Genomic DNA, 22,683 nt, shown 5'->3' on the forward strand with positions numbered 1-22,683 from the left:
AAACCCTAAAACCCTAAAACCCTAAAAACCCTAAATAAAACCCTAAACCCTAAAACCCTAACCCTAATAAAACCCTAATAAAGTTGATAACTGTTTTGGTTAATGATGAAATTTCGCTAAGTGATCTAGGTCCTATCAGCTGAGATACAGAAAATAATCATTATCTATTCTATATGAAATATATGCTGACCATGGATGTACAGTCTGTTACTATCAAGTGTTTCCCGCTTCCAGTTACAAAGGATCTCCCGCCGCTTGTGGTCAGTAATGAATCAGTCTCCCTACGGGACTTGGATCTTGCCAGGGTGATTACTTGGGCGAATTTGTCCTGAGCATGTTAGACTCTGTATTATAATATTGCCGGACAAGGCATAAAGCTCAAGACAGACGATTTTGAAGACCTACCGGAGGCTATCTATAGGAGCATTAAAATGCCGGGCTATTGGGGATACGAGAAGCTCAGAATGAAGTGTACCAACCCAGATGACCCCGACCCCGCAGAGCTTGTATTGAAATATCTCCGAGTTACCATTGGGTCAAACAAGGTTCGTCTTTATGGCCTCTGGTATAAAACAGAGTCTCATCCATCCTAAACAAATGACTAATACACCATCTGCTTAGGGTAATTCCCCCGGCATTCCCTACGTAATGGAGATCTGGCCCCCTGGACACCGGTCTGTGATTCACGACCATGGCAAAGCATGTGCGGTCATCCGCGTACTCTCGGGTACGATTAATTGTACCTGGTATGACTCGCTTGACACCGAAGGGGGACCAAGGCGGTTGGGTAATACCGCTGAGTTCAGGGAAGGCCAAGTCACTTGGCTGGGAGAGAACCATTACCAGGTCCACTCACTGGAAAACAGAACACAGCAGACTTGCATCACCTTACAGTGCTATGAGTTCGCGGAGAATGACAATATACATGACGAGAACTTTTGGTATATTGACAGAGTTAGGGGCAAAAAGAGGGCCTGGCCCCCTACCAGTGATTGTACTTTTGCAGACTTCTACAACATTATGAGGCGGGAGAGAGACGCTGACAGAAACCTTATGGATGGATAATGCTGTCATTAGGTGCAGTGTATAAATCTCAAGGACATTATGATGGGCAAGGGCTTTCTAGCACAGTCATACCTACGTCTTTAGAGCTTTTCCTTTCTGAAGACATACCTGTCAGATATGTCACGGCAAATGCAGTATGTGGCTATATAGATCCCTGAACCATAGCATTAAGCTGTACTATTTACCATATTGGTTACTGTAGGCGGCTTCTGTTAAGTGGTTCGCCTATATATTTCTTAACTATATCCAGACAGATAATTTTGTCTTGATTTGATGGTTGATAAGATACAATGCAGAAATATTACCCTTCAAACTGACCTGACTTGTGTGTTAGCTACCCCAGTCGTTGGCTTACTATGTGGATCCCATCATACTTTACTAACCAGAGAGTGGAACTGATGGCACCTATATCCAGACATAACGTGTTGATAAAAACGTGAATATGGAAGTCTAGTGTGTTTCTTTTCCTTAGTCTAATGCTGACCTTTATGAGAGCTCGTTGCTAGCTGTTGGAAATCGATAGGATAGTTGTCCCGATGGCGTCATCCTTTCATCATGGAATATTTCTCTCCTGTCATTGCTTGTATGATTTCATGGTTAATGATATATACTTAATGTAAAGCAGTCCCAAACAAAAGAAAGGAGATTGTGGAACAGATGGTGGAGCGAAGATAAAATTACAAAATCGGCAATAATTTCGGCTAGAACCGACTCGCTTATGGATGAGCCTGTGGGTCCAATTCCACCAATTGCACGAAACTGCTTCTTTGGGGCTTTTTTTTCCCCCCATAATCGACAGAGTACGAGACTGTTTTGTTAATATGGCTCTTGCTCAATGGTTGCTGGGATCCAAATGCGGCACCTCCGCTAGGCGTGTTCCGTTTGCCATAGGTTGAATGGTCGCTGGTATTGCCCAGGACTTTCGGGAAGAGATGCACGAGCATAGCACGGAATGTGGGCAGACAGGCGCACATGACGGCGATTTGGGTCTCCAGGACCGACCAATGAACGATGGGTTGGAGTTGTTCTGTACTTCTGAATTAGTAGGTATTGGTCAGGGGCGTGGACCCGGGACGAACCAGTGAGGTTGGTGTTCCAACGGTTGTACCAGAAAACGACGACACGAATGATTGCCACTGCTGTCAATCTGAGGAGGGTTAGCAGATACGGCGACAGCGAGAGAGACAATACGTACACTAGACCCATGGCGAACATGACACTGACTCCCAACTTTTTGCGAGCAGACAAGTTGAGCTTGGTCACTTCATAAACCGGCATGAGCACCATGATTATATCGACGGCGATGTTAACAAAAGCGTTGGCGAACGTGACAGCAATGAAGTCGACACATCTCCCTGTTTCGAGCCCTTCCCACTGCGTCCAGGCTAAGTGGACGGGAATGCATCGAAAGGAATCGGTAAGGACCCATGTAATCCCAATAGCAGCATTCAGGCCGATGACCGCCCATGTGGTATAACGAAACAAATTAGACTGGAAGATTCTCAACAAGAACAGACACACTGAAATCTTTGCGAGAGAAACCTGTGTCTTGTACATCACAACGAACCCCTGAAAGCACTAAAAATACAATTAGAACATAATTGTGGCAGTGATGAGTAGACACCCACCTTGAAAATCAGAGTGATATTGTCCATTGGGATAATGTCCCACATGTTTTTGCCGAAACCCAATTCAATCACTAAAGGATGGTTAGACAATCACCTGGTGTCCAACAAACCAAACTTACTCTTAACATTGACACCAAAGATGCCCACTGCAAGGGCCTATAGTCATCATGAGTAAAGGATACGTGGCACGTGTAGCGTGGTACCTACCCATGCTATAGTAATCGTAACATCGTCTGCACCCCAACCACCACCAAGACCCATGATCTTCGCGAGGATTCGGTTCAAGAAAAGGAGCGTTGAGATGACTAGCGGAACAATGGTAGCGGCCTCCACGGCGGGGCGTCCTTTATGAACAGGGATTCCGCATTGTCGGCTTTCTAATCGTTTGGTGACTGCAAGTTGTTAGATGGAAGCAGATCAAAGCCAGAAATGCGACATACGGAGCTGTTCTCTGCCTGTACACTTCGCAGTAACACACGTCGTCATGTCATCTTGAAATCCGTCATCGTTACACAGGCATGTTGTATCGGTCGTTGCGCATGAGGTCGAGTTGGCAGCTAGAACTTGCGTCTGACAGGTAACCTATTGTACGGGTCAGCCGGGGGCAGGGCGATCCAATAGCACCCGAACATACCGCGCATTGAGGTAGAGTGGAATTCGCCGCCGAGGCCCCAGCGACCAGAGACACTGAGATCCCAATCAGTATCTCACGCAGGCGCATAATGGCCAAGAGGCCCCTCCAGGTACAGAGGTCACAGGGTCCAAGAGGAGGGAGGTAAGGAAGGAGTCACCACGATACCGGCCGGAGTGGAGGGAACTGCCATCTTATATGGAGTCTAGACCACGGGTTCCCGTTGGTGAGCTTTGATGTCGTGATCCACAGGACATGAGCAATGATCCTCATTGTGATTACCCCAAACAACCTTAAGACCCGTCTTGTAAGAGCTAAGGTTGGCTAAACAAGTAGATCCTTATCTAGTATGCCAGTCCACCCGGTAGCGACTTTTTCGAGGGGCTTAGGTCTATGGCACTATTTGGTATTCGGAATACGGACCGATAGTAGCCTGCTACAGTAGCTCACTTTGGAATGTTCCAAGTACCATGATTCGCGAGTACCAGCCCGACGGGGATCTTGTCCGATTTCCCGAAACACCAGATCGGCAGTCTTGTGCAGGCGGGTTTTGAGGTGTAGGGCGACTGCCGGTCCAGGGGTTTTAAGTGGGTCCTTTTTCACCGAGAGACTCGTGTTGGTTGTTAAAAGCAATGGTCTCGTCGGGCCTCGGCATGGACGATCGTTGGAACAGAATTTGGTACCCAAGCGGGAAGCATTTTCCTTTGATATTTATAGAGTATAAGAAGGGATATTGAATAAGCTCATAGGCTGTGATTCGATTGACTTTAGCACTAGTCTCCATTCAGTTCACGTCAGAAGCGGCAGTTTCTGACATTTTTCTTGTTGGCCTCCACAGTCCAAACACCTTCAACTGCTACTTTCTTCTTTTTCTTTCGCCCCTCACTCCCTCTCAATTATTGTAGGCGTAGACAGCCCCAAGGTATATTGGCAGATTGCCCAGTATTTCCTAGATAAATGCTTCTGTGATACTACATTTGACTGGCTATCTACCAGCCTGCCAGGCAGATGTCATGCTCGCCTCGCCTAACCCTACACCGGAGATGCCGACAATACTAATCACAGGCTCGGTTGTTCATCTTGGCTTCTCCACCACTTTCCCTCTTTGTTCGCCCCACTTGAACTTTCGCTAATCCCTGATTCCCTTGGCTATTGCTGAGAGCTCGCCCGTCACGACTCCTATTCAGGACAAGGTGTGGATCATCAAAACTTACACTCTGCACGCGGCATTTAGTGCAGCCACCGAGGTCTTCTGGGTCCCTAAACATAGACTAAGGCCAACAATCCCTCTCTATTTATTCTCATCTACAAGCGCGATGCTTCGAAATAAGAAGTCTAACGAGCAGCAGTTCCGACCGATCTGCCCTCCGTAATCAGCCAAGACCCCCTGACACCGCCCATGCTAGTCCCTGACTGCCATGTGGCGCACAAACATTTGAATGGGTATGGCTTCACTGGCTCAGACAGAAGGGGGAAAGAGAAAATTGACCACGGAAAGGGATGCACGATACAGGAACAGCAGTTGCTTTCTCCTCTAAGTACATCTTCTTTTCCTGTTAGTGCTTTGGCCGCTGGGCGACAGCCTGTGATAGGCTAGCCACTGTTTTTGAATGTGCTCCGTCTCTGGACAGTGGGGTCTTAAAATATGCCAAACTGCTCTTTTCAATTCTTTGCTTAATTGGTAGATTAACGATTTCCATTACCTCATGGTTTCATTTGGCAGCCTTTATTTGTAACATGTTTGCCTGTCTTTCGGTCAGAGAACCTTGCATTCCACTACACAAAATTTACATGCTCCTGTCGGCATTTGTGTAGAATAATATACTTAACGTTCGCTAAGCTTCTGACACAATAACTCTAACCCTATCTGCAGGGTCGGTGTATTTAATAAGTCGATTCCACTCCGGGATTATGTCAACCGAATCCTTCAGAACTAATATATATCTCGCACTTGAAATCAAGTAATCCTAGTTTATGCGGAACTCGATCAGCGGCCTGTGGGCGATGTAGCCAACAATCGTCAACACTGTGTGCAGAAGTTCCTCCTCATTCAAACTACCGAGGAATCCTAATAAAACGGTTTATCGTGAACCAAGTAGCCCAGAGCTCTATCTCTTGTATAAGCATTCGGGAATATTCTGAAGCTTTTCAGATATAAAAATTGTCTTTTGACGCTTGATAATAGTAGTATGTAGGCTCTCACATCATGTTCCGATATTCTCTATCAAATCCTCGAAGCAGAAATGACGTTCTCATATCATAATGGATGATATTCTCATCATTGCAGACTTGATCCAATAGATGACATCAACCAAAGGATAAACTTCTTCCAGCAATAACTTCTCCTCGTAACAGTCCAGTAAAAAGGTGTCCCCTTTCCCGTCGACTCATCCGCAAGAAAATGTAGCCCTTTTATGCCTCCATTAAAAGGTGGCCTGTAGCTCCTGAGCCATTCCACCCGAAAGTGTCGTGTGCTCTTTCTGAATGGTATGGGGCAACTCATACATTTCATACCTCTTCAAGTACCATTGTTTCGCCCTCGAATATTCTCCATTGCTGTCCTCAAACTCGGTGGAGTCCGAAGCTCGCAGGAAGTACAAAATAGAGTAGCGATCTTCAGTTTGGACATGGCCTTGAGGCAACACGCGGTGCAATGCAGAGCGCGAACGCTTGTTCGAAAGAAAGCGCAATGTATCGCCGACGTTGACAATTGCATGACCCAGTCGGGGAACAACATACTTCCAAGTAGCATCCTCCGGGGAGAAGACCTGGAGACCCCACTGCGGCGCGTGGAGGATGGTCAAACTGCCAATATCGGTGTGCATGTTCTGGCCAATCTTGGTCGGGTCTGTCACGCTGGGAGGGTAGTGAAGAAAGTATAGGGTGCTTTTCGAGCGACAGTCCTCCCCGGTGGTGACTTTCAAGCCGGGCGTCTCCCTTCAGGCCCAGTTCATCCGAGATGCAGTCGAGTAGAAGCTTCGAGATGAAATGGCACGCAGCGGTGAACTGGTCAAACAGATCGAGGTTGTCTTGTGCGACGGAAGGAGGAGCCCATCGACCATCCAATTCGAATTTGCCGATCTGACACGGTTAGGGCGAGACCAATTACGTATAGTGGTAAGGAGGATGTTTTCTTTAGGATAACTCTTACTCACCTTTAGTGCCTCAAAGCCATCTTTGAGGGACTGGACAGCTCCAGACTGGTTTCCAATGGCTTTGAACCTGGATTGGTTTCAAGATCAGCTGATTGGACTTACTATGAAATTTATTGATAGACAAACGATGAAACAACTCACCCATGCGGTTACAGAGGTAATAAACACTAGTAGTAAAAGGAGGGAAAGCCTACATAGAGAATTTTTCAACGTGCCCGCATGGGTGGTTCCTGCCCAGGGACAGGATCTGCTACTAGTGGATGGCGTAAGATCTGGACCTGATCACTTCCCGGTCCGTTGCATTCTAGTATACCCGTGCCTTTTCGGGGTTTGGGGGACGGACTGCTGCTACTAATTCTCGGCTAAGCTTGTAAGTTACTTACGTCACTAGGATGTAAGGATAAGGATGTACCATGAGTTTCGCATAGACAGATGCAGAACGGAACTTGAAAATGAATTTGACACAACTCTGCGGGCGCGAAGGCCGGGGGGGGGGGGGGGGGGGGGGGGGGGGGGGGGGGGGGGGGGGGGGGGGGGGGGTGGTTTAGGGACATGAATGTTAAAGTTTCGACGGCCTGTGTAGCATGCTATCAATTGAGTGGAATTGTGAAAGTCTGCCACAGGGGAAAGGCAGCGGATCTCTCCGGTAGTATAGAGGATGAAGTGGGTCTACGAACTCTGATCATTACAGCTGCTGGCCAGCAGAAATACCCTCTGATTCCAGATAGATCTTTCAGCTAGGTACATCTGTTGATTAATAACCCAGTCCTTACATGTCGTTTTTATTTTCGTTGTTGTTTTACTTTTTAAATATGATCAACATCCTGCGCCTTCCTGATGATATATTTCCTTCACTTTCGCAGCTTTTGATACTAAAACGAAACCCGGGAACACCAGCCGGCCCTAAAGGTTTTGAGTGATTAAAATATTATGCTCCCATGATATATAACTGTTACTTCTCCCAGCGTAAATTAGGAAGCTCCAACGCAAATCACACCAATAGAAATATTGGCATAGAACCCACGTCTGATGGTCGGCTTCGCCTAAAACACCTGAGTAAGTGATATTACTTGGACTTATTTCCAGGAAGTGCGGCTCGTTAGGACACCAGCAATGACTGGAGCAAGGATCCCGTAACGCCATGCAGTACTCCCATTATGTTATCCAATAAGGCATATTACTGTAGTTCAACGTTCTGGGCAAACATCCTCGTCATCTTTAATCGGTTATGTATCCCCTGTCATTCAAGACTGCTCTATATACCTGTGCTAGTCAGTAGGCCTTTTGCTCTGATTCAAACTACAGTTCAATCAGAAGAGAAGGCAAGCTCACCCCAAACTAATACACCCATGTAAATCACATCAGCTGCAACAATACACTGGTACCGGAAAGGATATATACATAATAATTATAGGCAAACTGGAATACATAACTGGCAAGGCATATTTTTCCGTAACAGCTCTTGTCATTGGTGGAGCGAAAAAAGTCAATAACATCGTGAATGGCCGCCACAGCAATAGTAGGTTCCTGTGAGCTTCTTAGTTTCTGACTTTAGATTACTCGATGAATGAGCCGATGTAGCAATGCTACGGGTGCGTCATCTACAGACATTGCAGCTAGACCAATCAAATGCAGATTCTATGGACACGAGAAGCACACTGGCATAATGGAAGATTTTCTGCGTTTTTCGGAGCAGTTACCTCTGTACCTTACTATAATAAGCTTTGTATTCTGTAGAAATACATATATATACCAAGTCATTCCTCCTCTAAGACAACTGTCCATTATCCTAGGGGCATTGACGACGCATAACACACAGGATAATGACGCAGACCGAGCCCCGTACCCAAAACTTGAACGGCAGTGCCCTCCATTGTGAAGTGAGATGCCGTCTGTCGTAGCTCTCAATGCCTAGCCACCATTGCCGGGCAGTACGCGTATGGATGCTATTTGACCTTATTTAGGCACGCATTAACTTCGCCGAGGGGCGTTATCCAGTGTATGTGGTATGAAATGCAGAAAAATGCTTTTACTGTCCAGTGTGATAGAATGATAGCCTGCAAATATGTGCTTTTGCGGCCTATTACTAGTATCTGATCTTAATGTTGCTACATGAAATCAAATAACAATTAGGATACCCTCTTCAGCCATCTAACCCTAGCACATAGAAACGGCCAGTCTAGATTATATCAGGTAATATATAGTATAAATATACGTCCAGGCCTTGGTTTCCGCATACATAAATCGGCTCTGTCGAGATGATCATAGATACACATGCTGGCTGTTTTTTTTCCTTGATCCAAATTTCTTATAACCGCTATCATCTCTGCTCGTTACTATGCTATTTTCCACAGCATAGCATTCTATTCAAGGATTTCTACTGACTTATTAGCGAAGATTATACTCGCTTCCATGTAATACTATTTAATTTTAGCTGTTAGGACATTGTGTTTTTATCTTTCCTAAATACCTCATGTTTCTTCTCTAATATGTTATTATCTTGATACAAAGCTAAGTAGGTTAAGTGCATCAGGAGGCAGTAGTATTCTGCTTCGGACAGAGTCTACCAAGACTATAACTATTACTGTTTCGAAATACTGGTGCATAAACTCCCTGACAGTAACCTCTCTATAGGAATAGCCGACGACAACGTAGAGTGGCCTGCAGAATTATTATCATTTCTATTACCGATCTTGGGTTGCGATTCTCAGCACGGTATTCTGCGGTTGGGAAGGGTTGGCTGCATCCATAAACAGCCCAAGTATAGCTATAAATCCAAACCCGCTGAGCAATCGGGCGGCCAATAGCATTTCATTTAGTCGGACCCCTCTAGATCGCAGCTTCAATGATCACAGCAGGCGGTAGGCAGCTCTTCATGATCAATTACTAAAGCCCCCATCTACAGCAAGGTAGACGCAGTGGGTGCCGAGGGAGACGAGGCCAGCTTGTTTGCTTGAGCGTCAACTGGGTGAGGATTTGGTCATTCCGATAGTATGTCACAGAGTCCACGTCCGATGGTATCGAATCACGCGAAGCGAGTCCCGACACAGCTGCCGTGTATTTATCGGGAGGCTCGATCTTATCTTTCTCATGATTCGTATCTCTGTCTGCGTATGGCCTGCCAGTAATAGTAGTCCCTGGGTTCTATTCGCTGGCCTCTCTTCCTACATTACCATCTCTGCTTTGGCAGTCAAACCCCACTAAATACTACTATAGCTGTCTCCGGCACCAGTATGCATTAGACTTGGGCTTGAGACCACCCCATGAGAATACAGTCAGGCTACTCCACTCTTATTGCATAGATTATTGCACTCCAATTCCCTGCAATACAGAAATTTCTACATCATGGTAGCCACTCAGCATGTCTTTCTCCTATATGTCATGATAGAGACCACGGGCAGAATCTATCGGCAAGGGGGCAGTCTATGTCGAAGAAGGGGTATGATGTTCTTTCATACGATCCCAAATCCGTTTCCTTCTTCTCATGGTGGTGTTAACTCTACCATCGTAATGGCGCTAGGCCGGGGGACGGTCACGGTCGCTTGGGTCGGCGCAAGTAGCCCGTTATCATCAATCGCCCAGACCTGCACTTCGTTGCTCACAGAAACCGCGATGTAGAAGAATCGACCATCAGAACTAAATGTGCAACCCTTGGGCGAGATCCCATTGATAGTGGCAGTCTGAATGTGGCGTAGGCGACCGGACATTTCGTGTACGGCAAAAGCACTGACAACGTTGTGGCCGCGCACGAGTGTGTAGACATATCTTCCGGTCGGGTGGACACGGAGATCCGACAGCAAGACACCGGGACCCCCGTTTAGGTTCTCTGGAAGAACATCCACTGTCCCTAAAGATTCATAGCCACCGCCCGACTTATAATTAAATACCTCAATTATTGGTCGGTACTCATAATTGACGTAGAAAACGGGCAACGTGGGGTGGAAGGCTGAGTAACGTGGGCCACTGCCTTGCGGGACGTCCCGAATACCCTGCAGGCGTAGTGAATGTGAGGCAAAGTCAATTGTCATCGTGACGAGCTGGTCTTTCTCCATGTCACACTCGATGAGAAAGGATCCATCTGGTGATAGTGAGACAGAGTGCAGGCATGAGGGCTTGCTCTGATGGTCCGAGGCAGCGTGGACGTAAACATGGGATGGCTGATGCGAGCAACCGGTGTCATCGAGAGTGAATAGGACTGTTGTGGCATCATCGTAACGGCGCTCAATGTGATACCCTGACTGGGCATCACCGGCGATAGTGGTGATACCGGTCCGGCTCGTGAAATGGGAAACAATAACCATATCCTCGAAATTGGCGAGGGCTATGCCAGATGGTTGGGTGCCATAGCTGGGCCAGTGACCTCGCTCCGTCAAGCCGCCTGTTGATGGGTCCATTGAAAAGGCATAGATCTGGCCACCATTCGGTACTTCGTCCGTGAGGTACAGCATGCCACGTTTGTAGTCAATGGCGAAGCTGCCAACGTTCAGCCCGGGGACATACGATGCCACGAATGTGAGTGCTCCCGTGTCGTTGTCAAGTCGGAAAACATGTAAGCCCTCATGCTTTCCCGGTTGAGGCATCACGAAGCTGCCGACGTACACATAGGTTGTGGTGGTTGAAGACATAGTGTCCATTTTTCGGAAGTGCAACAGCCCCGGACAGCGTTACGCAGGTGAAATTGATTTCTGACTTACCAAATAAGATTCATCACCATCATATTATTTCTGGAAAGTTCGATCGGCACCTTACATAACGACTACTCAGCGTAGGCGAGACAAGCGAGGGATGCCTTTCCTAGTGTCGGCTACCGGAAGAGCTCGCCGCACACTCAGGCCTTTAGCGAGCCTCACCTGGCGGCACTTTCATGGAAGAAAGACACATGGGCAATAGTCTGGGTGTGCCTGCAGGCATCATATCCCGCCAGCTACGTTAAGCTACCGGGTACATCCTTCAGCGGTAATCAGGAAGTATGGGTTATAACTACCCCGCGAATTCCCCGCAATCTGGGGAACATTAGAGGGATGACCCTAGTCGCATCTCCACTTTGCCGATCCTCGCATCCAACAGCTCACTCGAACATGGAGAAGGATTCTCCTCCAAGTATTGAGAGGGATAGCAGACCTGACCAGAATGAAGCGATATTGCTAGAGCGTGCGCATGCTGCCAATGCCGCTGACCATGCCCTCACCTGGTGGAAAGCGATATTCAAGTACCGAAAAGCCGTCTTCTGGGCGTGCATCTTTTCGTTTACCCTTACCATGCAGTCTGCTGATGCGACTTCAGTGAGTTCGGTTACAGTGCGAGCAAGGCCGTACTAAGTGGATTGCTGACCCGGAACAAGACTACTTCTTTCTACGGTCAGACCCAGTTCAAAGAAAGATTTGGCACCGTGGACAATGGCGTCCTTGAGATATCAGCCGAGTGGCAAACAGGAATCCAGCAAGCAATGGCTGTGGGAGAGCTGATTGGTCTTGCCATAGCTGGTTTTTTGGCTGACCGGCTTGGGTGGAAGCCAATCCTCAGCGGCATGATGGTCTGGCTTACTGGCAGCCTCTTCCTTTTTGCCTTTGCACAAAACCTGGGGATGATGGTAGCTGCCATGGTTCTCTGCGGTAATTCCTGACCCAATGACTCCCCTGCAAAGAGACTTACAGCCAAGTCAGGGATCCCGTGGGGCGCCTTCCAAACAGGTTGCATTGCCTACTCTTCCGAGATGGTCCCAACTTGTCTTCGCCCTTTCGTCACGGCGTGGATAGGGATCTGTTGGGGCCTTGGCTTCTTTATTGGCTCACTGGTCAATAGAGGCTGCTTGAATCTGATCGGCCAGTGGGGTAAGTATTCCCTACCATCCTACCATCAAATTATTCTTAGCTTCCAGTGACACAGAGTTAACCCAGCCTGGCGTGTGCCCTTCCTCGTTCAGTTCGTGTGGCCCGTTCCCCTCCTCATCTGTTTTCTTTTGGCCCCGGAATCTCCCTACTATCTAGTTCGCAAAGGTCGCTATGAGGACGCTCGTGCGACCCTGCGCCGCATCCGGCAAAAGGATATAACGGACGAGGAGATTGAGCAGTCCATCGCGCTTATTGACTATACCAACAAGATGGAGATTCAAATCAAGGAGTCCAGTAGCTACGCTGAGTGCTTCCGGGGCAAGAATCGATGGCGGACAGAAATTGTAAGTGGCGATCGGTATGCTGATTTACGTCAAGGGATATTCACAATGAGAAGGTGTGTATAGTTCAGATAGCCCAGACTTGGGGCGGCAATGGTATCAATGTACAGACGGTTCAGTTTTTGGAGCAGGCAGGCCTTTCGGAGCAGGGCGCCTTCGATCTGAATTTGATTCTCAACTCTCAATACCTCACATTTGGTCTGTTCTGCATTTGGCTGATGACTAAATTTGGGCGTGCAACTATCTTCACCACAGGCCTCATTCTAAGTGACGTGTTCTTGGTTGTCATTGGGATCCTTGGGTGCGTCAAGCAAAGCACGGCTGTCTCTAATACGGTTGGCTCGCTTCTTCTCGTGTCCACTGTCATATATATTTCGACCGTCGCTCCGTCATCATACACGATCATTGTAAGTCACGCGGATATACATGTTGGGACGAGTAGTGACATAAAACAGGGTGAAGTGCCGTCTAGCAAACTCCGAGCAAAAATGGTCTCCCTCGCCCGAGTTGCCTTCAATGTCTCCAGTCTTATTTCAAATGTTCTACTGCCAAAGATGCTGACCGGCGGGTCCTGGAACCTTGGCGCTAAGACGGCCTTTATGTTTGTCAGTATCCTTACCCCTTATCGTTTTCCTGCTAATTCCTGCTGATATCAATGGAAAAGGCCGGTACGAACGCTTTGATTTGGATCTGGTGCATCTTCCGTCTTCCCGAGACCAAAGATCGAACCTTCCGTGAAATTGATTATCTTTTCGAGGAATCCGGACTTCACCCTCGTAAGTGGCGGACGGCAAGGATCAATGTTTTTGATGACGATAGCAATGGCCCGGGCATTGTTGTGGGTCATAAAGAGAAGGAATTTCAGCATGTCGAAAATGCTCTGTAGGTAAGATGGGCAGCAGCGGACACCCAGACAGATAGTACAAGGAGAGTTATTTGTGGTGGAAGATTAGTTACTCGGGGATAAGAAAGAAGTATACTTGTGATTCTCCGCATTAGAGTCTACAGTAGTGAGCTTGGCATATGTCGAGAAGTTAAAGTCGGACATTCTGTATCGCACTCGGTAGCCTCACGTATCTAAGATTTCATAGAGTAATGCGATTTTTATATATTTGATGGTATGTGCTGGAGCGAAGAGTATTACCCCTTTTGATGCTAGAGCCCAATGCTCATACATTTATGTGTATCTTCCATATTAGTGTTGCTTCACATGTGTATGGAATTCATAGTACATGCAAAGGTGTCACATACGCTTTAATATATGATGGAAGGAAATTCGTGCCAGTAACTCTCACTAAATGATGATGAGCGACTTCCGACTGTAAGTATTCGATCAGCCGGCGAAGTTGGTAAGGTTAGATGTTCGCAAAGCCGCCAGTGACATCTTATGGAGGGGTTAGTTAGAAGTATCGATTTGAGTATTCATATTGGCAAATATGTCTATCCGGGCTCGGTAATGAGCCTTGCGTGCACTAAGTTTATATGGTCCGCGGATAACTGCGTCTACCAAGCCTTCTGGGATCTAACATAGCTTGTCCAGAACTCCTCCTTTTCCGGTTCCGTGGTTCGTATTGTCTGCCACTCCCCACCTAGCTCCAACAAAGTGTGGGGATGTTCAATGAGGTTTGGCCAGGAAGCAACGCCTTCCGGACTCTCATTCTCCCCCAGATGGCCGTTAGGATTGCCACATTTGACGAAGTTGGCCCAAAGCGTAGACACTTTATCGCCAACGATGCGATCGGTATTGCTCCAGGGCCGGAGGTTATTAGTAATGAGGCTGTTGAATGTATAAGCAAATTCCGCACCATGGTAAGCCCCCGTAACAGGACCTTTCTGGTTTGTAAATCCCGGAACCTTTGGCTGCGAATAATCAGGCTGCCAGTTGTTCCAGGGGGGGATGGGATGCGTAAAGTAGTACCCGTACACGGGCGAGGTCGTTTTCTGATGATACTCTTGGGCCCAGAGCGTGATATTGTTGCGCGTGTTATCTCGAGCAGCACTGTTCCATGCGTCCAGAGGACCCTTCCCTGTTTCATGATCTGTGGGCATGTAGAGTTGATGGAATCGTTTCACCCACTTCGAGTCACCTTGACCGTATGTCGAATGCGGCCCAAGACGACTCTCCACACATTCAACAAAGTCCTCGTACGTGAAGCGAGGCTCGTTGTAGGTGCCACCCTCTTCACTGTTCATGCCAGCCATGATTGGAACGTCATTAGCCGGACCCTCTGCGAATATCTGGTGCCAGGGCTTTGGGATGACATATCCATCGAGGGTCAACCGAAATAGTGGCGGTGGACCCCAGCAGCGAGAATCTCTTCGTGTGGACAACTCGCACAGCTTGTCTATGTCATTGAACTCCCGGAGCTCTTCGATTGACTGCAACCCCAGCTCCTTGAGGAGGTGCACGCCATCCTCCTCTGCCTGCTGTAGGGTACGATACGACATGGGGCCATTAGCCACGGCCGGCTCCTGGAATGACCGAGGTCCGGACTGCAAGATGACACCATGCAGGAGGCTTTTCGCCAGAGGCGACACAAGCAGGGTGTGACACATGGCATTACCTGCCGACTGCCCTCCTATCGTCACCTGGTTTGGATTTCCCCCGAAGGCTGCAATATTGGACTGCACCCAGCGAAGCACCTCGATGGCATCAAGCATTCCCATCATTCCGGAAGTGCCTGATGGAGACTCAGCGCTTAATTCCGGATGGGCGTAATAGCCGAAGATGGCTAATGGGTTTAACGTTAGCAATCGCGAGACACTTCGCCATCTCAAAATTTATTCAGGCTTAAACTTACAAAGTCGAAAGGAAGGGACCACAACAATAACGCCCTTCTTTGCGAGACCAGTGCCATCGAAATTGGGATCGGCGCTGCCACCCTCCCGAAAGCCACCACCATGGAACCAGACGAACACAGGATACGGCTTCCCATGCGCTTCACCGGGCTGGAATACGTTAAGATAGAGACAATCCTCGGACTGCGGATGACCTTGGAGAACGTTTATCCAGCGGGGGTCAGGGGGTGCTTGCGGACAGATGGGTCCGATCTCATGGCATTTCTTGACACCTTCCCATGGAATTACAGGCTGTGGAGGCTGGAATCGACGGGGCCCGGTGGGCGGAGCGGCATAGGGAATCCCGAGGTAGAGGGTGATGGAGGCATCCACGTCACTTGTCTTGCCCTCAACTAGCCCTCCATCAATGACAACTGGAGGAAACGAGGCAGTCATGCTTATTTGTGGATCCTTAACCTAAACGACGTGCAGTGATAGTGAAAAGGGCGCTGTTTTTCAAACAAAAATCACATCGAGACAGCCCCATAATAAGAGTAAAAGTAGGATTGTCTACTGAGCTCGACGCTCGGACGTACAGGTGGGTTCCGAATCGCCAGACTAAGCTTTGATTCCCCCGGAGTAATTCCCCCGCACGCGATCGGATCTTATAAAGCATCAGCCGACGCTCGCCTCTGCCACGTTTCAACATCTGTTCGTCCCCTCCCCCTCTCTAGGCCGAGCAGCGGTAAGCAAGCTGAAATCCCTCGCCTGTCTCTCGTTCAGACCGGGTCCCATTCAGAGCCTGCATCTCGTACACCAGCAAGTGAGTTAGCTGCCCGTCAGCTTGTCACTGCTCACGCTAGTGCAACCAAACGAGGGCTAGCATCCTGTTTCCGTTACTCCGGTTCGAGCCATGCCAGAGCCATCCCAGAAGAGAAAGCGGGCCAAGACTGGTATGTTCCTTCCTACAGAACAGAGGATGACCAAGGCAGCCGCTGATCCACCAGTTAATGTCGCACCCAGGCTGCTTGACCTGTCGTGCCCGTAAAGTCAAGTGCGACGAGACCCGGCCGCGGTGCATCCACTGCGGAAACCTTGGGGTGGAGTGCCGCTGGCCCGAACCTACAACCAAGCGTTTCTGTCGTGTCTCAACGCCGTTTTGCAACACACAGGACCCTCAATCCATTGCTACGGGAGGTCCCCGACTATCTGCATGCTTCTCCTGTCGTTATGCCCGCTCGAAGTGCTCCAAAGATCGACCGATATGCGCCCGCTGCCGTGCTCAGGGACACGAATGCAAGTATCCCGAGCCCCAGGGGTCCCACGCTCTCACATCCTCGGCGCAGTCCTGGATGAGGAGACTCCAAACGGCGGAGTTGCCCAGCTCCGCCGAACTCTCGCGTCCAAGAGCCCTCACCAGTCTCACTAACTCACCAGAACCAGAATATGCCCCAACACATCCCGAGACTACTGATGGTCAACGGCCGGCAATGCGGCCAGTCGATGCCAGTCCCCCAGAGACGTCTGATAGGCTAGACGATATTGTCTCCGCTCCTTGTGGAAGCCAGTCATCCCCAATACAAGCTGCAGCAGGTGCCGTCGTCACGCTGGGCCCGTGCAGGAGCATTCTACCCAGCCAGGATAATATTGAGCGTCTTGCTGTCGCTTTCTTCCGACACGTCCATGTATACCGGGCGAACGCCTTTCTGCATAGGGATCAGACTCTGATGGCTATCCGTGACGGCACACTCGGTACCCCGGTCGTCCTGGCCCTGTGTGCCGTCGGGGCGCGTTTCACCACTCCGCCCCAACCAGACGAGGTGGTCATCAGCTGGGCCACCGAAGCGGCCAACTGGGTCACAACAGCGACCGAGGTCTCACGAAATCACGTTGTGGTCGCCCTTTTGCTCGCTATCTACATGCAACAAGCTGGTCGATTTGCCCAATCTCATCTTTGGTCATCCATTGCCAATAGCCACGCAGTCAGTCTGGGTCTTCATCGCGAGCCCTCACCCGGCACCTCTTCTTTTGTTGAAAGTGAACGCGACCGGCGCCTGTTTTTTGCCTGCTATGCCACCGGTCGTTTTATATCCAATGGAGCTCCAGAGACAATTCAATGCCCTGCGTCCCGTATCAAATTGCGGCTGCCATGTGACGGCTTCAATTATCGCCACGACGTGAGCATCGAGACACCTTATGCGACCCTCGAGGCAGACGAGCCAGAGACCCCCGGCCCAAACGGCATCCACCGGAATGTTGGGGCCATGGGATTTTGGGTGCGACTTGTGAGCGTGAGGATGAAAATTAAGCGCTACTTCCATTCCCTGACGGAAGACAAGGAAGAACGACGCACACATCACCAACCTAGTGCCATTGGCACGGCACTTGCCCCATGGGCTGCCTCCTCCCCATTCGTGGTGTGCTTGGCACAGTTGGCCTCCCTGTCCGAGTCTTTGCCCCCACGGCTGCAGCTCTCCCCCGAGTTGGTGCGTCGACAACACGATGCGCCTGTTTTGGGTCAGATTGTCATGTTCTATCTCTGGTGGAACGAATGCCACCTTGAGCTTTACAGCATCGCTCTTCACGGATATCCCCAGTCCCTAGATCCGACGGTCATGTCAACTGCGCCTGCTGGCTGGATTGACCAGGCCCGTCATAACTGCTTGCGGCACGCCCAGGCTATCACGGATGTGTTAGACCTTGTGGACCGGGAAATGCCTCGCCAGCCGTTGACTATCTCTGATCACACCATTGCGCACGTGGTTTATTTGTCTGTACGGGTACAATTGGAGCTCCTGATGCCGACACTCAAGGATGACGGGATGCGTCTTGAATTAGAGAAGAAATTCGACATGATGCTGGGATTCATACAAAGAACAAGTAAATACTTCCATCAAGTGTCCTTGGTCGTAAGTCTTGCCCCACGCATCTGCTGTCAGATGTTGAGAAGTCGCCCGGGAGATCTGACGTTTTACATGCCGCAGCTTCAGGAGATGCGCCGTATGTTAGCATGCCACGAGGTTGCCTCGGGAACTTTCGAGAGCGAGGATGCGTAAGTCAGGCAATTCCGTCTGCCCCAGTCGTCTCTATCCCCCCTGTGCAGATACCATTCAATAGTGTGCTACTGTTGATCGATAAAATAGACTTTCTCAAACAGCCTCTTTGCCTTGGTTCTGCCGTCAAAAAGCGCTGGACTCCAGACGAGCAGCCGAGCAAGCTGATATAGTAAGTCTAAACGACTTGTGCCTGTATAAAGGCCTGAGGCGTTGCTAACCCGATACTCCGAACTACCCATCAGAGTGCAACACACCTCGAAGTAAATCTCGCTGAAATTTTGCCTGATTGCATTCCATTTGGCACTATGTCTTGGGTCCGGGGATACGACGTCGATGATTCTTGCCGACTTGTGGGTACTCCTGACTTAAAAATTCTCCCGTTGCGTTTATATATATATATATATATATATGTATGATGAAACTAATTTGCTTCCGTCCGTCCAGCCCGAAACAGCAGAAGCATCGTGGGATATCTTGCCCAATTTGTGGATGGGAGGCCCGCACACTGGGCAATCAACTAACAACCTTGTTACAGCCATGACTGATTTTAGCAGCCTCAATATGTTCAATTCCTGGGGACGTATTAATCCTAGCGGGACCGTGAGTTGTCTCCCTTCATAATTGAGGCCACAGGAGGAGCTAATGGCATGAGCAGGAATCTCGTTTTGATCCACTGCTTCCTAATCACTCGTTCGCGCATCCCAATGCAACGGGGCCCTGTGGAAATTCAAACGTCATTTCTTCGGACGCTTCCTTCTCTTTGAATTCATTGGACACGTAGGCTGTACTCGGTATTCAAACGTGGACCCAGCAGCATGTGACTTTGAATCCCAGTCAAGTTACGAATTTTAACAGAGGGAATACCATTGATAAATCATCATCTCAGAGCTGACTGAGAAAGCTTTCTATAGTGATGAGGGAAAGCACCCTTAGACGTCTCTATTTCCCTCCAGGGAGCGTCCTTACACTTAGTAACCATTAGAGTCTTGACTAATACAATACCACTGATTCTTAGGTCTCTCAATGAACCCTTACCATATTCCCATTATTGTTCGTAAATGGTAAGGGCTAATTCCAGCATCATGGACTTTGTCTGGAAGGTCATGAAGAGTAATGATTGCTACAACCGGCGCTGTGCACATGGAGTTTTGCGCGCCGGACCAGAGTGGAACCAGGCCATCGGGAAAAGGATCATCGTCTGAATGCTACTTGACGTCAATAGGCAGGTAGAGACTCGGTTATTAAGGGGCAAAGCTTGCATTCCGGAAAATAAAATTAACCTTGAACGTCAGTTGGCGACGGTCGCCTCCCGTCCTCTGTCAGACGAAACGGTGAATCTGCAATGAAGCTCACTCGTAGCCTCTTTAGCCCCATTACTGCGAGAAGTAGTGTTTATATAATTCCTTTCTACTGAGGCTAGCTTTCAGAGGAAAATGTGCTGTAGGGTGATCACGAGAAAGCCGTTCCCCTTAGAACTATGGCAAGCGACTGGAAGTCAACTGCGGTGATAGCCGCTCCAGGCAATTGTGACAGCCCTGGAATCCGTCCTCATCCGTTACCTACGGACTATGCTGTGAATGCCGTGCCTGGCCCTGTTGCGTCCGCACACGATAAGAGCTCTGCAGACGAAAAATATGCTGGCGATGACGATGACATTCAGGGCCGGCGTGCGGTCACGGATGGGCCGGGCAAAGAGCTTCAGACGCAGACAAACTTACTGCCCATGAAGCAGTTACTTGTGGTCTTCTCGGGTCTATCGATAGCGATGTTATGTGAGAAGATTATCCTTCAACCTAGGGATTTTTGGCGAGCTCTCCTGACTTATCAAACATTCTCACAGGCTCGATGCTCAATCAGACTATGTACGTTTATTACATCTCTCTCATTTCCGGGTATTGTTTTTTCCGCCCTAACTAAAACACACCCCAAGCGTTGCAACTGCCCTGCCTACCCTTGGTGCTGTATTCCATCAAGCCGATATTGTCTCCTGGGTGGGTACTGCCTACCTTCTAACTTGCACGGCATGTCAACCGCTATATGGCCGGTTGACGGACATCTTTGGCCGGAAGGTAAGTCTCTCAGATCCGACGACTGAGCAGTCCTGTCTATCATGCAGCATTTGACGGAGCTCAAAACTTTAGTTCATCCTTTTGGGCTCGCTCTTTCTTTTTCTCGTGGGGAGTGTCATCTCGGGTGTCTCGAGGGGCATGATTATGCTGATCATAGCGCGTGAGTCACGGTAACAGATTTGATTCGCTAGTCTCCACGCTAATGCCATTTACACTTAGGGGCGGTGGCGGGAATCGGTGGTGGAGGCATTGTTACCGTGGTTAGTATCGTCGTATCTGACGTTGTGTCCCTTCAGGACAGGGGGAAATATCAAGGGATTATTGGTATCGTTGTGGCAGCCGGAACTGCACTGGGCCCTTTGATTGGTGGTCTTTTCACCGAGAAGGTTTCCTGGAGATGGTGTTTTGTACGTTCTCTCCGGCATCCTCGAACTAAATGGCTGTAGCTAAGCGTTACCAGTACATCAGTGTACCCCTATCCGGGGTTGCTATGGTCGTTGTTGCCTTTGCGCTACCCCTTCGGAAGGTCGAAGGCCATGCGTTAGAGAAGATCAAGCAGATTGATGGCTGGGGATGCTTTATTAGTTTCTCTGCGTCAATTGCCATCCTGCTTCCCATCTCATGGTATGTCCAACACCTTTTCCACCCACCTGCAGCATGATTCCTCCCGGGGTATAATAACCATTCGCAATCTATCAGGGCTGGCACGCAGTATCCTTGGACTTCGGCAGCTGTTCTAGCACCCCTGTTACTCGGTGTAGCGCTCGTTGGAGTCTTTCTCTTTGTTGAATTTAAAGTGGCCAGGTTGCCCTTGTAAGTTGTACTTTGGTTAACAAAATCATCATTCATTGAGTGTAACATTAACTTCTTCCTTGCAGGATTCCACGTTAGTCTCAACCACCTCTTTACGGTAGTCAGCCGTTCTTTCTCGGCTGATCTCTTCTTAGTGCATATGTTCAAGAATTCGCACGTCTCTATCTGCATCCTGACATCTTTTCTCACCGGGTTCATGACTTTTGTTAACCTCTACTATGTTGGAATTCCCCAGGCCTTCTTCTATTTTTGCATCTCAGACTAACAACCCCCTTCAGCTGCCCCAGTTTTATCAAGTGGCCCGGGGCGACTCCTCGCTACGATCGGGTATCCTGATTCTTCCACTAATTCTCTCGCAGATTGTCACATCATTTTCTTCGGGCTTCCTCGTATCGAAGTACTCATGTTATCGAATCAACCTCATTTTCGGCTATGCTCTTTGGACAATTGCGTCGGGGTTGTTTACAATGGTCACTCCATCAACGTCGGCAGCGGTCCTTGTGATCTTCCAGCTACTGACGGGGCTCGGCAGTGGGCAGACACTTCAGACGACCCTGGTTGCTATCCAAGCTGCAGTCAAGAGGGAAGAAATGGCAGTTATCACTGGCGCTCGTAATTATCTACGAATGATGGGCTCGACTTTGGCTGTAGCAGCCAGTTCGGCTATTGTCAACAACATTGTCCGGTGAGCGAAAATGCATTAATATCCACCCAACCATTACTGCCTTGCTTTTATTATTTCCCTTATCTTTTCTTAGTTGGCTCCCAAGGAAGTTTTCATGACAGGAAATGATAGGGCGAAGCTCGAGGGATTCAACTTTCCGCGATCGATCATTTCCGAAATCATCGCCGATCCTACAACAATAGCATCCATGTCACTATCCGCGGCACAAAAATCGGAAGCACTGAATGCGTACGGTGAGCTGTCCCTTGCCACTTCTATGCTTTATTTACCTTTTCCGGTTACATCCCAACCAATGATATGCCCCCCTCTTTTACTTGGCGGAGCGACTCATTGGCTAAATGTTTGTGACAGCCCACGGAGTGCAAGTCACATACTACATGATGACTGCCCTGGCCGGCATTCAATTCTTTCTTTGCGTCTTTTTCGTCAAGGACTACTCATTGAAGAGGGACGATGATCAACAGCAAAAGGAGGCTGCTAGAGCTTGGCTGGAGCAAAAAAAGAACAAGAGGGCGGGCAGCAACCACAATGCAGCTCCAGCAACTGCTGAAGCTCGACAGCAAGTCGAGAACAAGGTCTAAAGTTACTGCGGAGCTATGCTGGCGAATAGTATTCTATCTAAGACGCTGTT

At 48.9% G+C, this 22,683-nt stretch overlaps 8 protein-coding genes across 8 annotated transcripts; 4 read left to right on the top strand and 4 right to left on the bottom strand.

Moving 5' to 3' along the window:
• Window positions 1-431: 431 nt before the first annotated feature.
• On the top strand, window positions 432-1,065 carry BO88DRAFT_418827 (cysteine dioxygenase; the record flags this gene model as incomplete). The annotated part of the gene is made up of 2 exons (XM_025708367.1): window positions 432-545; window positions 622-1,065. 2 exons carry the CDS (start codon window positions 432-434, stop codon window positions 1,063-1,065), a joined length of 558 nt encoding a protein of 185 aa, XP_025558706.1.
• A 650-nt stretch (window positions 1,066-1,715) lies between these two features.
• On the bottom strand, window positions 1,716-3,179 carry BO88DRAFT_471767 (uncharacterized protein; the record flags this gene model as incomplete). The annotated part of the gene is made up of 7 exons (XM_025711711.1): window positions 1,716-2,092; window positions 2,145-2,212; window positions 2,261-2,643; window positions 2,694-2,764; window positions 2,813-2,849; window positions 2,901-3,070; window positions 3,134-3,179. The coding sequence occupies 7 exons, from the start codon at window positions 3,177-3,179 to the stop codon at window positions 1,782-1,784; spliced, it is 1,086 nt and encodes a 361-aa protein (XP_025558707.1). The 3' UTR covers window positions 1,716-1,781.
• Window positions 3,180-5,747: 2,568 nt separating this feature from the next.
• Window positions 5,748-6,894, bottom strand: BO88DRAFT_457430 (2OG-Fe(II) oxygenase family protein; the record flags this gene model as incomplete). Its single annotated transcript, XM_025710989.1, has 4 exons — window positions 5,748-6,172; window positions 6,243-6,405; window positions 6,480-6,546; window positions 6,863-6,894. The coding sequence occupies 4 exons, from the start codon at window positions 6,892-6,894 to the stop codon at window positions 5,748-5,750; spliced, it is 687 nt and encodes a 228-aa protein (XP_025558708.1).
• Window positions 6,895-9,657: 2,763 nt separating this feature from the next.
• Window positions 9,658-11,113, bottom strand: BO88DRAFT_471777 (lactonase family protein; the record flags this gene model as incomplete). Its single annotated transcript, XM_025711712.1, has 1 exon — window positions 9,658-11,113. The coding sequence occupies one exon, from the start codon at window positions 11,111-11,113 to the stop codon at window positions 9,962-9,964; it is 1,152 nt and encodes a 383-aa protein (XP_025558709.1). The 3' UTR covers window positions 9,658-9,961.
• Window positions 11,114-11,557: 444 nt separating this feature from the next.
• On the top strand, window positions 11,558-13,592 carry BO88DRAFT_471781 (MFS general substrate transporter; the record flags this gene model as incomplete). Its single annotated transcript, XM_025711713.1, has 7 exons — window positions 11,558-11,761; window positions 11,821-12,091; window positions 12,143-12,310; window positions 12,377-12,654; window positions 12,708-13,058; window positions 13,107-13,256; window positions 13,316-13,592. 7 exons carry the CDS (start codon window positions 11,558-11,560, stop codon window positions 13,535-13,537), a joined length of 1,644 nt encoding a protein of 547 aa, XP_025558710.1. The 3' UTR covers window positions 13,538-13,592.
• A 547-nt stretch (window positions 13,593-14,139) lies between these two features.
• BO88DRAFT_471791 (carboxylesterase/lipase family protein) lies at window positions 14,140-15,932 on the bottom strand. Its single transcript, XM_025711714.1, has 2 exons — window positions 15,453-15,932; window positions 14,140-15,383 (listed from the first exon to the last, which is right to left on the bottom strand). Exons 1-2 carry the CDS (start codon window positions 15,883-15,885, stop codon window positions 14,155-14,157), a joined length of 1,662 nt encoding a protein of 553 aa, XP_025558711.1. The 5' UTR covers window positions 15,886-15,932; the 3' UTR covers window positions 14,140-14,154.
• A 212-nt stretch (window positions 15,933-16,144) lies between these two features.
• BO88DRAFT_395992 (Zn(II)2Cys6 transcription factor) lies at window positions 16,145-19,342 on the top strand. Its single transcript, XM_025705209.1, has 7 exons — window positions 16,145-16,382; window positions 16,453-18,338; window positions 18,414-18,481; window positions 18,573-18,654; window positions 18,728-18,835; window positions 18,930-19,085; window positions 19,141-19,342. The coding sequence occupies exons 1-7, from the start codon at window positions 16,343-16,345 to the stop codon at window positions 19,264-19,266; spliced, it is 2,466 nt and encodes an 821-aa protein (XP_025558712.1). The 5' UTR covers window positions 16,145-16,342; the 3' UTR covers window positions 19,267-19,342.
• Window positions 19,343-19,962: 620 nt separating this feature from the next.
• On the top strand, window positions 19,963-22,633 carry BO88DRAFT_457435 (MDR family MFS transporter; the record flags this gene model as incomplete). The annotated part of the gene is made up of 12 exons (XM_025710990.1): window positions 19,963-20,257; window positions 20,326-20,347; window positions 20,416-20,554; window positions 20,627-20,714; window positions 20,774-20,961; window positions 21,015-21,178; window positions 21,254-21,367; window positions 21,433-21,440; window positions 21,502-21,587; window positions 21,646-22,052; window positions 22,164-22,285; window positions 22,404-22,633. The coding sequence occupies 12 exons, from the start codon at window positions 19,963-19,965 to the stop codon at window positions 22,631-22,633; spliced, it is 1,863 nt and encodes a 620-aa protein (XP_025558713.1).
• Window positions 22,634-22,683: the final 50 nt, after the last annotated feature.

The sequence above is a fragment of the Aspergillus vadensis genome (genome assembly GCF_003184925.1).
Source record: "Aspergillus vadensis CBS 113365 unplaced genomic scaffold BO88scaffold_27, whole genome shotgun sequence".
In the NCBI taxonomy this organism is placed as follows: Eukaryota; Fungi; Ascomycota; class Eurotiomycetes; order Eurotiales; family Aspergillaceae; genus Aspergillus; species Aspergillus vadensis.

What these genes read in the sequence shown, in the direction of transcription:
- BO88DRAFT_471791 (XM_025711714.1), bottom strand. Translation starts at nt 15,885, where the DNA reads ATGACTGCCTCGTTTCCTCCAGTTGTCATTGATGGAGGGCTAGTTGAG. An exon ending in GGTCCCTTCCTTTCGACTTT is followed by an intron (nt 15,384 to 15,452) that starts GTAAGTTTAAGC and finishes TAAACCCATTAG; the next exon opens with CCATCTTCGGCTATTACGCC.
- BO88DRAFT_395992 (XM_025705209.1), top strand. Translation starts at nt 16,343, where the DNA reads ATGCCAGAGCCATCCCAGAAGAGAAAGCGGGCCAAGACTG. An exon ending in GAGAAAGCGGGCCAAGACTG is followed by an intron (nt 16,383 to 16,452) that starts GTATGTTCCTTC and finishes TGTCGCACCCAG; the next exon opens with GCTGCTTGACCTGTCGTGCC. An exon ending in GTATTAATCCTAGCGGGACC is followed by an intron (nt 19,086 to 19,140) that starts GTGAGTTGTCTC and finishes TGGCATGAGCAG; the next exon opens with GAATCTCGTTTTGATCCACT.